Consider the following 17,890-nt stretch of genomic DNA (forward strand, 5'->3'; position numbering starts at 1 on the left):
TCCTGGAAGGAGATCCATAAAGAGCGAGAGATAAGAGGCTGAACTGGGGGTGTAGAGAGAGATGAAACTGAATGAGGAAGCACCTTTGCTGCATGATGAGGTGATCTCTATCTGTCACTTTTCAGGAAGGAAATTCATTTCCAGGATTAGCTCCACATCAGCACTGACACCCTGTCATGGATTCCGGATCTCCAGCTCTGCTATGACATCTCATTTCTCTCTGGTGCAACAGAAGGCTATGACACAAATCCTCAGGGCAACCAACAATCTCGGTGATGTCGGGGGTATAGAGGGAAATCTTACATTTCTCTGATCTCTGTGCTTACCCACACTGACTCGAAATGAAGAGGAAAATTACTTCAATATCAATTTAGGGTTTATCCAAGAAAACCTGAATATTCAGTGCTTCACTGGAGTCAAGGTTCTCAGCCAAAAATAAATATAGCCCATGTTTTCCACCTCTGTGACTCAACTTGTCATCTCTGTTAATTAATTCTATTCTCTCCATGTTGCCATTTCTTACTCTGATTTTTCTTCTGCTTTTCTCCGTTTCTTTCTCTTTGTTTTTTGGTGGGTGGGGGATGAAATGATGTGATGAAACATCAGCTTCAAACTTCAAATTGAGGATTTTGGCAGAAATGCTCTCCACTACCCCCAAAAGCATCCTTCTAACCCTCTTTTCTCGTTCCTCAAACTTTCCCAACTACTTCACACCTATTACATGCTCTCCATCTCTTTCCAAATCTGCTTTTTACCAACTCACTCTTGTCAGAATGCAGCTCCTGTCCTATTTGAATGAACCAATCCAGTCCTGTATCCTTGTCCTGCTGTTTGTCAGATTACTTTTAAGTGGCCACCTACTCCTGCCTCACTTGCATTTGCTTTCAATTTCAGATGCACGTGGAGATAGTAAAGACTCGTCACCCTGCCTTACCTCCTTTGTTGTCTCCCTTGAAATTTCCTTGTTTTTATTTAAAAGTCACTTCAGCCCCTCTCATGCTGTCAGTACAATGACTCCAACATCACCAAATCAACCAATCCAGCCACAGTGCCAGATAGGATGGAAAGTGACATTAAAGCCATGCCAAAGTATCAACACATTGAGTGTGAGGTGAAGAATATTCTACAATATGCAGTGTTATTTTTACAATCAAGTGAATGGAAAATCGAGTATTTGCTCAAAACCCAATTTTTCGAATGTCACAAGGAGTAAGAGCTTTTTGTTTCGTACCTCTTGAACTCTGCACAAGACTGTTACCAGATTAAAAACTATTACTGCTAACAAATTCGTTTCCTCAACAGCCTCTTTGACATTGGCATCAGCAGTCAATGCACCCAGTGTCAAAATGCAAAGTGATTACATTATTTACAAATCGGTTCACAGTCCTGCCCACAGTGAATTAATCCATTTCAACATCTATTATTCAATACCTATTAGTCTTCCAAGTAGACCCAATTTCAGAAAATGCCAAGAAAATAAAAGGCAAAGTGTGAGCGCTTGAATGTAAAAAACAAATCTGTGTTGCATAACCATCTTTTAGGAAAAGGTATTGTTTAACTGTTGTTTTCTACATGAAAACAATCCACAGTACTTCCAGTGGCGTGGAGAGAAGAAATCCTGGTTCCCCCATTCCCATCGCTTCACTGTCTTATTTTTGAGATAACTTGCTCAGGACAGCTTCAACCTGTGTTGCTGGTTACGTTTAAACATATACAGTATATAGTTTCTAAACTGTAACACTGTTTGCTATAGCAATGTTGAAGTTATTGCTCAGAGAACTTCATAAAAATGTGCTGAAATGCCCCTGCAGGAATAAAAAGAAACAGCTTTTTGGGGGAAAGAAGCAAGATCGAGTTATTATTTCAGACTAATTTTATGCCTTTTATGCCAATTCTTTTATATTATTGCTAATACCAGCAAATTATGTGATTCATATCACTGTCATACCCCTTGCGAAATAAAATCTTCCTTTACATAGAGAGAAACTGAATCTGATGAGAGGATAGCTATTGTGAATGGATAATTACATTAAATTACTTACTTACTTACTGTTCACCTTGGCAAAATAAAGTCATTTACTCACCAAGTAGAAATGAATTCAGATGTGATAGTCTACAGTTTTTGACAATGAGTGGTGGCACGGGTCTATGCAGCAGGTAAAAGCAATTACTAGTCAGGTTACATTTCTGAAAGTTTACTTAAACATTACAAAAAGGCTGGACATCCATTTGAAATCACAGAGAGCTTGGACTCACTAATGCAATCCCACAGCAGTCAGAGACCATTCAATAGACTAAACTTTATCAGCCCTTTAGAGATGGGTTAAGAGGTGGAAGTGGACATAGCGCAGTGACAAAGAGTCACAAAAGAAGACCCACAACTTACCTTCAGCACAGGAGATTATTGATTATGAGAATGGCAGCAGCCAATTAAAGTAACAAATTTGCCAATTAACAGTTACTTTCCACCTCACCAGCATTTCAACTGTCATCCAATGCTTGGGGAGATTGCCCAGATATGGTGAGATGGCCACCCAGCGTGTTCTTGGTGAAGGGTGTGTGGAGAACAAGTCATGGTGGGGAAATACGAACATCCTTTATGTTCACTCCAAAGTTCATGGCAAGGTCCCTAGATGGGAATGGTGCCCCTGCAAAGTCAATGCTGTCACTGGAAGATTTGCCCATCTGACCACCAAGACCTACTTACTAATCCCAAACATCCCTGCTCCTTCAAGGCTGCACTATCTTGAGATATCCTCTTCTTTTCTCAACATCCTTTGCAGTGGTTACTTCTACCATTAGCACCATCAATGCTACTATGCTTCTTGTCCTCTGGCAAGAACAGTAGTGCAGAGAGGCTAGCTACTGTCCTAGTAATTGGCTACTACCATTAACATCCTCTATCCCACTGTCTGGTCCTGCCACCTGACCATTAAGGTTTTGAATCCACTTTCAAATATTGCTGACAAGTCAATATTCCTTTATGTAAGATCCAGCCTAATGGCTGAGGAGATGGTCCCACGATGAGTTTAACAAGCTTTGCAGTTCGACAACCTTCTGTGCTTAATTAACTAACTTCTCTAAGTTAATGAGGAAAAATCTAGCCAGGGATCCAGCATTGAGATAAGAGACATTTAAGTCAGCTACCAAAGAATGGCCAATGCCAGTTAAGCCATTAACCATAAAGAGATGGATAAATCATACTTTAAAGAAAGAAGAGAAAGATGGGTGAATATTAAAATACTCTTCCAGATAAACAAATGCGTCACATCCTTGTTAATGAAACAATACAATCTCATTAAGCAAAGAGTGGGAAATTCTTCCCACGCAAATATTGAGTTCCTCGATTTGGAACAAAATGCTTACAAATGTTGAACTTAGCAACATGCTTTCATTAAAAGCTTTCAGTCTACTGAAGAATTTCGCTCTATGCTGAAAGCCAACATGATTCACTGTAATTATGTGCCAGAAAAAGTTTAAACAGTACCTTATCACTATCGTGCCTAAATATATTCATCATCGGCTCCAGTTGGCCAAAATGAATATGCTGAATGCTTCAAGGAATCAGGGTCTTTGCAAATAGATTTCATTTGGCCCTTTAAAATGTATATAATGCTATGAGTGCAGAATTATGTGATCTCTTAAAATGTAAACATCAGTCTTAAATGCTATCTTTGCTCCACTTTCTGTTCAGAACCTGCAAATCTGAAGAAGATCCAGTACGCTATGTATTATTAACAGCACAGTTTCTTGGGTGACTTGACAGAGATTTTGAATAAGGTACAGTTTGAACACATTTTAGTTAACTTCCCCCTGCCCCAAAACATCAATGCAGCCAGGAAGCAGTAAAGTAAATGCTAACAAACAGCTGCTGATGAAATTCCCAGAGACGCACTTTTTAAGAACAAAGATGCAACAGGAGGGATGAATATTAAGCATCTGGAGCACTGTTCAGGCTCTGTAAAGGCATTGGAGTGCTCAGCCTTCATTGGCATGATGTCAAGATTTTTATGAGCTTCATACATGACAGATGTGCTTTCAGTGCCTTTACTATCCAATACCAATATTCTGTCAAATGATAGCAAGATCGCTGTAACAATTATTGAGTAGGTATCAACAGCCTACATAATGTGCTCAGAGGCTCAGTGCTATAGGAGCTCAATATATATTAGTCACATCACTTTTATACTCAGTAACTGTTCTTCCACAAAATGTTCCTAAAATTCGAATATAACTGAGTTCCTCTTATTTACATAAAGATTATGTGAAACATGCTGTTATTTTTGTACTTCAAAGGCAATCGATAGCTGACTTCAATAAAAACAACCTTTTAGTGAGATTTTCTGCAATGATATAGCTTTAACCTGGAATCATTAACGAATATGCCCAGGGTAAGCCTCTATCAAAAATGTGTATCTTCAGATGTTTTAAAATAAATGGTATATTGTGCCACATTTCACAATATTCAATTTTTTTCAAAGGCTTAAGTTTTTTTAATAATTGAGATGCTGTTACAATAAATTCAGATCACAAGAAATTAAATATACACTGTGTATCTCATCTGGGAATGTTGATTAGATCCAGTTGAAGTTTCTTCAAAAAATGGTATTCTTCACATGCTACACTAGTCGAAACAAATCATTTGCATAATCAAATTCCTTGGGGGAAATTAGGTATTATGTTACAATAACTTCCTCTCACAGAGTGTAGCACAGTATCTTAACTGAACAGACATATAAGAGCAATGAGAGGTTTTTGAGTTAAGGTAGCAGGCTTGATGGGCAAAATTGTCATGCAGTAACAGAAGTCTAGGGAAATTCAGTTACCAGATTTTGGCTTCTCTTCTAGTTTGAAATCTAGTGTTGCAATCCAAAATGCAGACAAGATTCTCCTCCTCAAGCATAACATCAACAAGCTCCAAATATTTCCTAGACAACAAAGTAAATTTAGCCCATGAACTGGATTATCCACTTCAAAATTATCTGCTGAGGAACATTAAGAATTTAATTGAAATTCTCAAAAACCTTCACTCTGTTGATTAAACCAGTTTCTTGGTGCCTCATGTTCCAGATAGTAGGAGAAACACAGTAGAGTTCATATGAAAATGTTGGTTATATAATTCTATCAGAACATACTTACCAAAACAGATTAAATTTTAAAAAAACTACTTATCATATTAGCCTAAAATTACTCGAAACAACATAAGCCCATAAAGAAATACAATTGCTGGTAATTATCTGAGATCTTTAGCTCACACATTTGAGCATACTTACTACAGGCTTACAGCATCTGAATTGTTCACTAGCCCATAAGTGTATGGAACTCTCCGCATCACATTTTCTGGAATGAAGTTTACTATTAAAGGTTTTTTTGCCCAATGATGTATTAGTACTTACATTTTTCCAACGAGGAAGACTTGTCTACCATTATCAAACACATGAATTTGAAAGTACATTCATAGATCAATGCAGAAAGACATTTTGCATGCAGTTTATCTCAAACACAAGATAGACTCAAAAATATTCATTCAATTATTATTTCTTATACTTCTTGGTCTTTTGCCCATTGATTCATCAATTGCATGCTTGATGTCTACCTGCCCTGCATTTAAAATGAGCTGTAAATAGCACAATGTTGTTTATTCTGGTTCTGGGAAGCAAAGATATGCAATTTCTGTGGTTGAAGTCAGATTGAGATCAAAACCATTCCTGTTCAGACACATGTAAATAAGTCCATTTCACTCCTGCTTTCTAGTCTATGCTTTCCCCCATTCACAGTTCTCAAGATAGTATATATGGAATGTTGGTACCATTTGTTGGATACCCTCTGTCAGGGATAATGCACTACATCAATACCAGATAAATTCAGAATAACAGAAGACATGGCAAATAGGGGGTACTTGATAAAAAGGCTGAAAAAGATCAGAACCAATAAACTATACTCCAATAATACGAGATCCCAAAAGACTTAACAATTCTAGCCTAACAATGGATGTTAATCTTATTTCATTGCATGAATATAGGAAACTAATTTGAAGAAAATAAGTTCTTAGAACCAGATGTTTTAAAATTAGAATAGGACAAATATTTCTGACCTTCACCATTATTAAAAAATCTACAAACAAGAAGAATTAAAACAATGGCCAATCTCTTGGCATTCAAGATGTGAAATGTTAGCACTGTTTGTAAGCTTGAACAGGGAATCACAGCACAGCTTATTCATGCAGCAATGGACTGTTCCACTGGTTATTCAGATTCAGGTTTTTCTTGTTGCAATGATTTCTGCCCTCCTATAACAACAGGTTGAAAACAGAGACTGTATGCTTCCTCAAAGAGGAACACTGTGAACTCTTTCAGGCCTTTTGGATATACCCCTGAGCTGCTAATTAACTGCTATCTTGGCAAAAAACCTTAAAGCACATCTCTTCTTTAAACCAGGAATCATGGATGGCAGCTGAATAAAAGGAGGGTTATTATTTTCTTTTAAATAACTGGTGAAAACAATCATAATAATATAGGAAAGACAATCTTTACAGTCAAATTTCACTAACCTAGAATACAACAAGGATAAAAATAATTTGAAAGACATTAAAAAAATGAATTATTATTCAAGAAGGTAAATAGAAATACAGTTCTGATAAACAGCTAATCAGGCAAACGCAATTATAGCAAATTCTAAAATGTAATAGTTTAAATTATGAGAGTCATTTGGCACAATTAGAATACATGTAAAATGAAGTTATAAAATTGTCAATTTGTATCTTGACACAACTTGAATAAAATGAGGTATCATAAAAAAAATTAAAGTAACACCAACCAGAAAACAAGGGTACAAACTATCATAACCTTTGGCAATTTTTTGTGCAAGATTACATTAAAATGAGATTCAGCTCAGCTAAACTACACTGCATTGGAAGACTAATAAATATAAGTTTTGATCAAATTAAAATATTAATATATGAGAATTTTTTGCAGTTCATATTTCATTAGCCTTACAAAATTTAAATCCAAATGAAAATATTGCATAGTAACTGACTAATGATATTTGTGCTAGCAATGAAAATAAGCTTCCAGTATATGCATTAAGTATGTCCGGAAATGCTCAGACAGAGTGAAAAATTCTTTACTACACTTAACAACATGTCTTTACACACTTCCTAGAAGAGCACATTTGATTGTAGCACAGGGAACTCCAATTCCTACATCAACCAATATACTCAACTGAATAGTGCTTAGCAAGGTTAAATTTAGTTGCACCGGTCAGATTATACTGTCAGCGTGCATTTGGGGTTCCAGTTTTCTGAATAATCATTGTTTTTATAGCATTATCCATACCACGTTAAATATCACAAAGATGCCCAATCAATTTCTGAAGAAGGCAAAGAATTCAGCACTTACACCAGATTATGCTGCAACCTCATGTGATAAATTACCCACCATCACATCATCAACCAGTCTAAAGAGATAACACATCATTAATCTACCATCAGCAAATCCATAGTATCTTGTGGAAACCTCATTTTTAAATTGTTTTTAAATGTAGATTTTTCATCTTTTATTCATGACACCTAAATATAAATCTAGTTCCAAACCTTTAATATGCTCAGTGCACAAGTGATATTTTCAAATTTGGTTGAAATTATGAACAGTTTATGTGGAGGACCAAACTGGACAAAGATTAGTGGCTGTTCAAAAACATTCATGTATGGCAGCCATCACTCTGGGTTAGCTTATCTTTATAAATTTGGTTCCTAGACGTGAACTGACATAATATTAAATAATCACACCACCCAATGCTACAACAGTCTCCACTTTGCCGAATCATCTAACAATTAGGGAATCTAAATAAAATCATAACACATGTACAAACTCCAGATCAAGCAAATATCCTTAAATATATACAAGGACACTACCTCCATAGCACTCTGTGGCAAGGGCATTGAAAGATTCTCAACCCTCTGAGTAGAAATTCTTCCTCATCTCAATCTTAAATTCGCACCCTGTATTTTGAGACTTTATTCAGACACTAAAATTGGAGGTATAGTGGACAGCAAAGAAGATTACCTCAGGTTACAACAGGATCTTGATCAGATGAGCCAATGGACTGAGGAGTGCAGATGGAGTTTAATTTAGATAAATGTGAGGTGCTGCATTTTGGGAAAGCAAATATTATACACTTTATGGCAAGATTCTTGGGCATGTTGCTGAACGAAGAGACCTTGGAGTGCAGATGCATTGCTCCTTGAAAGTGGAGTTGCAGGTAGATAGGATAGTGAAGAAGGCATTTGAGATGCTTTCCTTTATTGGTCAGAGCACTGAGTATAGGAGCTGGAAGGTCATGTTGCGGCTGTACAAGCAGTTGGTTAGGCCACTTTCAGAATATTGCTTGCAGTTCTGGTCTCCTTCTGATGTTGTGAAACTTGAAAGGATTCAGAAAAGATTTACAAGGATGTTGCCAGGGTTGGAGGAATTGAGCTATAGGAAGAGTCTGAATAGGCTAGTGCTCTTTTTTTTCTGGAGCGCCAAAGGTTGAGGGGTGACTTCATAGGGGCATGGATAGGATAAATAGACAAAGTCTTTTACCTGAAGGGGGTGGGGGGGAGGTTCCAAAACTAGAGGGCATACATTTAGGGGAAAGATATAAAGGGGACCTAAGGGGCAGCTTTCTCAAGGAGGACGGTGTGTGTATGGAATGAGCTGCCAGAGGAAGTGGTAGAGGCTGGTACAATGGGCAGCACGGTGGCACAGTGGTTAGCACTGCTGCCTCACAGCGCCAGAGATCCAGGTTCAATTCCTGCCTCAGGCGACTAACTGTGTGGAGTTTGCACGCTCTCCCCGTGTCTGCGTGGGTTTCCTCCGGGTGCTCCGGTTTCCTCCCACAGTCCAAAAGATGTGCAGGTCAGGTGAATTGGCGATGCTAAATTGCCCGTTAGATAAGGGGTAAATGTAGGGGTATGGGTGGGTTGTGCTTCGGCGGGGCGGTGTGGACTTGTTGGGCCGAAGGGCCTGTTTCCACACTGTAAGTAATCTAATCTAATCTAATCTAATCTAATCTAATTGCAATTTTTAAAAGGCACCTGGATGGGTATATGAATAGGAAGGTTTTAGAGCGATATGAGCCAAGTGCTGGCAAATAGGAATACATTAGGTTGGGATATCTGGTCAGCATGGATGAGTTGGACCGAAGGGTCTGTTTCCGTGCTGTACATCTCCATGACTCTATGACTTTGCCCTCTGCTCATTGGCTCTCGTGTGAGGGGAAATATCCTCTCTGCATTTATCCTGTCAAACTCCTTAAGAATCCTATATGTTTAAAAAAAACACTTCTCATTCTTCTAAACTCCAATGAATAGAGTGCCAACCTGTTCAACCTTTACCCCGAAGACAATGCCTCCATATTGGGGATCATCTTAGCGAACCTTCTCTGAACTGCCTCCAATTAAATAATATCTTACCTTAAACAAAGGGGACGAAAACTGCACACAGTAATCCAGATGTATTCCCACCAGCACCTTGTAGAGTTCAGACTTCCCTACTCTCATACTCCAACCCCCTTGAAATAAAGACCTTCATTCCATTAGCCTTCCTGATTACTTACTGCACCTATGTGCTGACGTTCTGTGTTTCATGTGCAATTACTTCCACGTCCCATTGTGTTGCAGCTTTCTGCTGTTTTTCTCCATTTAAATAATACTCAGTTCTTTTGTTCTCCATTCCAAAGTTAACAACTACACATTTACCCACAAAAGGAAAAAAGAGTAAAGAGAGGTAGGCCTGTTTTTTTTGTGCTTTAGGCACCTAGAAGCACAGTAAGCCTCAGGCCAAGCATATTTCTTTGCTAAAGCCTATCACAGTGTCTTGTGGTGTAGTGGTCATTCCCCTGCATCTAAACCAGAAGCTCCAAGTCCCACTTCAGAAGTTGATGGTCAACTGTGTGTCTGCAGTGCAGGCAAACAGGTTGAATATTATCCTGTAAGCTTTTTTTCCAGGCAATAAGAGCAGGAATGTCTCCTGGTCAGCCAAGCTTGATGTAGAGTGGCATCTCTGAAGTTGTAGCCTCTGGTGACAGGAATATCAAGCTATGGAAACAAACATGCACACATGCTTTTTCTGCTTTATGTGCCCCTAGCCACAGGGAGAGAAGAGAGAAGAATGTCTTGTACAGGGGCAGAATTAAACAAACTGCGCAGCCTGAAATGCTTAAACATCACAGTTGGGACGTTCCAAGGTATTATCGACATTGGCTGGCCAATGTTTTGATGGCAGATATAACTTAAGCAATGATTGATAGCTTACCCAGAAACCATATGTTAAAATACAGACATCCACCTGGTGTGGGCCACACATCATAACGCCAATGTTAATCAAATTCTGCACTGCAAAAGGCTCAGTTATAATATTCATCTTTGCTGTGGTCAGGATGATGGTGGTGATGCACTCACATTTATAGTGTAGAGTGGTGCTGGAAAAGCACAGCAGTTCAGGCAGCATCCAAGGAGCAGGAAAATCAACGTTTCGGGCAAAAGCCCTTCAGCAGGAATACAGGCAGAGAGCCTGAAGGGTGGAGGGATAGTGAGTGGTGTAGCTCACTGTATGGCTTATACATGCTCTTTGCTGCATTTTTCTGGCAATTCCACACTCTTAGTTAGATCATAAGATCAAAAGACAGAAGCAGAAATTAGGCCATTCAGCCCATCAAGTCTGCTCCACGATTCCATCATCGCTGATAAGTTTGTTTAGTTATTTATGCGATGACTATTCACCTTAGCAAGGTGGTAGGGGCATGCGTAGGATTTCTTTGGAGTCAATATGATCAAAACCAAGGCAACATTTTTTGGGTGTAATCTAAGATATTAAACTAAGCAGGGCCAAACAAGGACACACTGTTTATCATTAGCCAAGCTGGTTTGTTAAATAAACCTGCATGAATAGACAGTCACCAGAGAGGCTGAATTGGTGCAACAGTCGTGTCCCTGCCTCTGAGCCAGCAGGCTTGGGTTCAAGTCCCATTAGTGTGTCAGTACAGCTCTGATTATGTTGATTATAAAATACCTACAACTCTCACTGGGAACTGGAAGCGTCACACAGTTCAACAAGTGAATTCTCGAAGGGACAGGTTGATCCTGCAGAGATCATTCACGGGTATTGTACGCGATGGTAGCTGGCTCAACAACCCCAAAATACCCCGCGTTCCATACTCAAGAGTTCCCCGAGTCCCTGCCCTTCGATTCTATCGCCCTTCACCCTCGGATAGGTGAGAGATGGGGAGTCAGGGACAGGCTTTTCGGATCAAGTTACGCAACCTGTGCAGTGATCTTTTGGTTCAAGAGCTTGGGTTGGAGACTGACAACCTGTGAAGAGGTCAGCTCGAGTTTAACTTGGGCAGTGCTGAAAATTCGTTGGTCAAATTTGGTCGTTACCATTAAAAAAAATAGTGGTCCCCACACGAAATGGGTTTGTTAGTACAACATCGGGGGGTGTTCCATTTGAGTACAGTGACGATAATCAGAACATAGTCACTGATCTTTGAGACGGGGGGGGGGGGGGGATATCCTCCTGGATTTCAAGTGAATTCGGACGCGAGGAGCCCCCCCCCCCCCGGGTGAAACGATAGGTTCAGTTCGGGAAATGAAACTAGAGGCTCCGTTCTAATCATTCACATTCACTCCACAGGCGGGCAGCTGAGCGAGCCCCAGGCAGGTCAGTGTTGCCCGGAGTGTAGCAGAGACAGAGACAGGGCTAAGCGACTCTCGGAGATCCCGAAAATCCCGGAGACACACTGCCGGGGAGGGAGGGGGGTGTAGAGGGAGGACGTGTGGGCAGTGCCAGCGGCTTACCGCCCGGGCTCAGCGGGCTGCTCCACCCGAGAAGCTGCACTTTGGAGCGGCGGCACTCGCTGCCCCTCACCGAGTTACACAAGCGTGCAGTGAAACCCTGAATTCAAGCACAGCCCTCTCTCTCTATAAATGTATATGTATATATAAAACATAGCTTTTTTTAAAAAAAAGAAATGACACAATGCTAAGGTAAAGGAAGAGAAAGCGAAATGAATTACCAGGCGCATGCTGGCGTTTCGGAGTGCGGCTGTGGTGGAGCTCTGTCGGTCCGCGGGCAGGTCGCTGCTCTGCACAGTGTCAGACTGGGAAGCCGGCGGAGTTCTGCACACCGGAGGGCATCCGACACACACCGTCAGAGGGAAAGCACGCAGTCCCCCCCCCCGCGATAGCAGGACGGCCAGGCAAACACACCAATGAACTACACCGCGTTTGGGGAGGGGGCAAAAGGGAAGGCTGGATTTAGCGCAGGGGTCTGGTCACGCTCCAGCAACTGCACAGAAACGTGAGCAATGCATCCAGCACAGAGTTTAAACATTCAAAAAGTGTTCACGGTGTTGTCTTTCTAGGGCATTTATGCACATTTATATCACTTCTTAGCCCGCTCGAGAAGTAGAGTAACAGCAGAACCAGATGCAAATCCAACACTGTCTCTAATGGGCAGAACTGGATTTACCTCTACACTGGGGACACAGGACAACAACAGAACATTTCAGAGAACATCTCTGGGATTCTCACACTAAATAACCCCACTGCCCTATGGACAACAACTTCAACTCCCCCTCCCACTCCCCAAGGACATGCAAGTCCTGGGCTTCCTCCACTGCCAAACGCTAGCCACCCGAAGCCTGGAGGAAGAATGCCTCATCTTCCACCTTGAGACCCTCCAACCACAAGGGATCAATGTCAATTGCACCAGTTTCCTCATCTCCCTTTCTCCCATCTTATCCCAGACCAAACCTTCCAATTCCTCACTACCCTCTTGAACTTTCCTACCTGTCTATCTTCCTTCCCATCAATCTGCTCCATCCTCCTCTCTGACCTATCACTATCACCCCCCTCCCACCTTCATCTGTGGCATTCCTGGCTGCTTTCTCCCAACCTGCCCCCCCCCCCCTCCATTTATCTTTCAGCCCCCTTGGGCCACCCCCTCATTCCTGATGAAGAGCTCATGCTCGAAACATTGACTCTCCTGCTCCTCGGACGCTGCCAGACCCGCTATGCTTTTCCAGCACCACACTCTTCGGCACAGATCTCCAGCATCTGCAGTCCTCATTTTCTCCTTTGATACCTCCCGTTTTGCTCAAAGGAAATTTTAAGTTTTGAAGACAGGCGCAAACATGTCTTAGGAGACATGGCGTAAAATGTACCCCATGCATGTGCCCTATTAGTAACTGGCTAGTTAAAATTATTTTGAAATATAATCAACATTTGAAATAAATCATTAAATTGAAGAACTATATTGCGAGTAGAATATTCAGGATGGGTCCTCTTGTCACTTAGTATATCTGTTTTGTTCCAAAAAGCAAACAACATAAACCTTCAAGTCACTTTAATTTCAATGAGAACATTGGCTACAATTGACCTAACATTTAATTATTGTTAGCTTTTTGTTATTCTATCCTGCCAGAATGGCTAAGCACAAGCTTAGCCAGTGTCAATGTGGAAACCTAGAGGAAATGAGGAGGGCTAAAAGGGGATATGACATAGCTTTGGCAGATAAGATTAAGGATAATCCAAAGAGATTCTAAAGTACATTATTGGCAAAACAACAAATGGGAAGAGAATAGGACCTCTTAAAGATCAATAAGGTCATCTATATGTGGAACCACAGGAGGTGGGTGAGATACTAAAAGAATATTTTGCATCAGTATTTACTGTGGACAATGGCACAGAAGCTAGGGAACTTGGGAAAATGAATAGTGATGTCTTGAAGGGTTCATCTTACAGAAGAGGTGCTGGACATCTTGAAATGCACAAAGGTAGATAAATCCCCAGGACCTGATCAAGTGTGTCCTCAGACATTGTGTGAAGCTAGGGAAGAAATTGCGGGGTCCCAAGCAGAGATATTTATACCATTGATGGCCACAGGTGAGGGGCCATTGGACTGGATGGTGGCTAATGTTGTGCCTTTATTTACAAAAGGCTACGAAGAAAAGCCAGGGATCTATAGACCAGTAAGTCTGACATCAGTGGTGTGTAAGTTGTTACAGGGGATTCTGAGAGACAGGATTGACATGCATTTGGAGAGTCAAGGACTAATGAGAGATAGTCAGCATGGTTTTGTGTGGGAAATCAAATTTTATAAACTTGATTGAGCTTTTTGAGGATATGACCAAGATATTGTCTACATGGATTGGAGTAAGGCCTTTGACAAGGTTGCACATGGAAGATAACACGGGATTCAGGGAGTCCCAGCCAACTGGATACAAAATTAGCTTGAAGATAGGAGACAGAGAGTAGTCATAAAGGGTTGTTTTTCAGTCTGGAGGCCTGTGACCAACAAACATTCCACAGGGATCAGTGCTAGATTCACTGTCATTTACAGAAACCGTGATATGGAGGTGCTGGTGTTGGACTGGGGTGGACAAAGTTAGCAATCACACAACACCAAGTTATAATCCAACAGGTTTATTTGGAAGCACTAGCTTTCAGAGTGCTACTCCGAAATGATTTGAGAATATTGGAAGCATGGTTAGAAAGTTTGCGAATGACACCAAAATTGGTGATATTGTGGGCAGTGAAGAAGATTTTTTAAGAACATATTGGGATCTTGATCAGCTGAGCCATTCGGCCGAGGAGCGGCAGATGGAGTTTAATTTAGATAAATGCAAGGTGGTATTTTGGAAAGACAAACCAGAAATTACACAGTTAATAGTAGGGCCCTGGGGAATGCAGTCCAACAGAGAGATTTTGGGGTTCATGTAGTGTACAATGTTCCTTCAATGTGGCATCACAGGTAGAGGCTGGCAAAGAAAGCATTTGGCACAGTTGCCTTCACTGGTTAGAACATTGAGTTTAGGAATTGGAATGGCATTTTGTCATTGGTGAGGATAGGACATTGGTGAGGCTACTTTTACTGCGTACAGTTCTGGTCAGCCTGCTTTCGAAGGATATTATTAAATGGGAAAGATTGTTGGAAAGATTTACAGGGGTGTTACCGAGTCTGGAGGGTTTGAGTTATAGGGAGAGGCTGGGACTTTTTTTCTTGGAACATAGGAGGTATAGAGGACACCTTATAGAGTTTTATAAAATTGTGAGGGGCATAGATAAAATCGGGTGGCACAGTGGTTAGCACTGCTGCCTCACAGTGCCAGAGATCTGGGTTCAATTCCTGCCTCAGGCAACAGTCTGTGTGGAGTTTGCACATTCTCCCCGTGTCTGTGTGGGTTTGCTCCGCTTTCCTCCCACAGTCCAAAAATGTGCAGGTTAGGTGAACTGGCCGTGCTAAATTGCCCATAGTGTTAGGGGAATGGGTCTGGGTGGGTTGCTCTTCAAATGGTCGCTGTGGACTTGTTGGGCCGAAGGGCCTGTTTCCACACTGTAAGTAATCTAATTTAATTGCAAAGGTCTTTTCCCTCGGGGAGAGGAATTTAAAACTGGAGAGCATAGATTTAAGGCGAGTGGGGAAAGATTTAACAGGGACCTAAGGGGCAACACAGAGGGTGGTGTGCACATGGAATGAGCTGCCAGAGGAAGTGACAGATGCAGGTACATTTACAATATTTAAGACTCATTTGGAAAAGTACATGAATAGGTAGAGTTTAGAGGGATATGGACCAAACACAAGCAAATGTGACTAGTTTGGTTTGGGAAACTTGGTTGGGATGGATGAGCTGGACTGAAGTGTGTTTCCATGCTGTACAGCTGCATGACTGCATGGCTCTGTTTTCATGTTATTTGCCAGCTTACTCATTTTTAAATATATAAAAAGGGAAGAAAGAAATCAAAGTGAATATAGATCCCTTATAGAACGAGGTAGCATGATTTCATACAAAGGAAATTTATTAGAACTCTTTTAGAATATATAGTTTAAGGGGAATCATTCAATAGAAAATGGACAATAGGTGCAGGAGTAGGCCATTCTGCCCTTCGAGCCTGCACCACCATTCAATATGATCATGGCTGATCATCCTTATAAAAAACAATGGGGGCATCTTAGACAGTCTGCATCCTGTGGAATACTGCAGTGATCAGTTCTGGGACCACAAATATTTTTAATATATGGATAATGGAAGTGAATATACTACCACCAGGTTTTCAGATGATGCAAACATAAGTAGGAAGGCAAGTAATAAGGATGACACAAATAGAAGGTTACAGACAGGTTACATGAGTGAACATGACTTGGCAAAAGGAATATAATGTTGAAAATTTAAGGTTGTACACTTTGGCACGAAAAATAGAGGAGGTGAGTGTTACTCAAATGGAGAAAGACTGCAGAAAGCTCAAAGGGAATTTGTAATCTTCGTTCATGACTCACAAATGCATAATAGGGAGTGCAAATTGACTTTTGGCCTTACTTCAAAGGAAATTAGATATATAAAAAAAGAGATTTTGCTAAAGCTAGTCGGACCACATCCAGAATACTTTAGTCACCTTTACTAAGGAGAGATATAGTAATACTAGAAGCGGTCTGGAGAAGGGTCACTCACTGGATCCCAGGAATGGAGACCTTTCCTTATGAGGAGTGGTGAATAGGTTGGACCTTAACTCATTGAGTATAGAGGAGAGAGAGAAGACCTTATTGAAACCTATAATACACTTACAGCACATGACAGGATAGATGTGGAGACGGTGTTTCCCCTTGTAATAGAATCTATGACCAGAGGCCATAATCTCAGATTAAAGCAGAGATAAGAGGGAATTTCTTCTAAGGGGAAAGGGAATCTGTGCAATTTCTTATTGCTGCAAGTGTGGAGAATGGATTCAAGATTCAAACAGACAGATTTTTAATCAGTGAGTGAATTGAGGAATGTAGGAAAGAGGCAGAGAAATGGAGTTGAAGATTATCAGACCAGGCATGATCTCATTGAATGGCAGAGTAGATTCAATGGGCTGAATGGCCTATTTCCCCTCCCATCTCCTATGGTCTTATTTTCTCAATGTTTGGGATTAGTAAATCAGGACTTCTCACAATAGTGGGAAATATTAGCGCTCACACCAGGAGCAGTCTCAGTTATAGCTCCACTATCCAAAATCACCAGAATCAGAGAGTTGTGAGCCCAGCCCTTTCCAGAGATCTGAATACAAATGTCTCGGTTAGAATACTGTACTAAAAGAATGCTGCACTGTCAGAGGTGCTGTCTTTCCAAAGATAATAAATTGAGGCTGCCTCTGCCATGTGTGTGAACATGAGAGATCACTCGACACTATTTTGAAGAAGACCAGGAACACTAACCTCAATGTCCTGGCTAATATTTGTCCCTCTCAATGAATATCAGAAAAAAATCAACATACTACTATTCAAGGAGTTTGCTGTGTGCAAATTGGCTGTTCTGTGCCCTATAACAACTACAAAACGAATATCGATTACTGGTTGTAAAACGTTAAAAATGACACAACACCAGGTTATAGTCTAACAGGTTTAATTGGAAGCATACTGGCTTTTGGAGCGACGCTCCTTCATCGGGTGATAGTGGAGGGCTCGATCGTAACACAGAATTCTCCGAATTGGAAGCTAGTGTTATAGTCCGACAGGTTTAATTGGAAGCACACTAGCTTCCAATTCGGAGAATTCTGTGTTACGATCGAGCCCTCCACTATCACCCGATGAAGGAGCGTCGCTCCAAAAGCCAGTATGCTTCCAATTAAACCTGTTAGACTATAACCTGGTGTTGTGTGATTTTTAACTTTGTACACCCCAGTCCAACACCGGCATCTCCAAATCATCGTTGTAAAATGTTTTTGAAAATCCTGAGATCATGAAAAAGCACTTCACGAATGCATGACTTCCTTCCAACAGAAAGAATATCTGAGTTTGTTTACCAAATGTTGTAATAGATTGTGAAAACGGGCCTTTGTAGTGCTTGGGGTTTTAAGTCACTTTACTTTTAA

General features: G+C 40.8%; 1 protein-coding gene across 1 annotated transcript in view; it reads right to left on the reverse strand.

Annotated features, from left to right (window-relative positions):
- The window catches only part of schip1 (schwannomin interacting protein 1), an 829,255-nt gene extending 817,091 nt beyond the window's left edge, over window positions 1-12,164 (reverse strand). Inside the window, exon 1 of the mRNA XM_072572731.1 lies at window positions 12,055-12,164. Coding sequence (XP_072428832.1) covers window positions 12,055-12,063 — 9 coding nt within the window. The 5' untranslated portion in view covers window positions 12,064-12,164. The remainder of the gene's footprint in view (window positions 1-12,054) is intronic.
- Between the last annotated feature and the right edge of the window lie 5,726 nt (window positions 12,165-17,890).

Source organism: Chiloscyllium punctatum, chromosome 6 (genome assembly GCF_047496795.1).
Source record: "Chiloscyllium punctatum isolate Juve2018m chromosome 6, sChiPun1.3, whole genome shotgun sequence".
NCBI classification, from domain to species: Eukaryota; Metazoa; Chordata; class Chondrichthyes; order Orectolobiformes; family Hemiscylliidae; genus Chiloscyllium; species Chiloscyllium punctatum.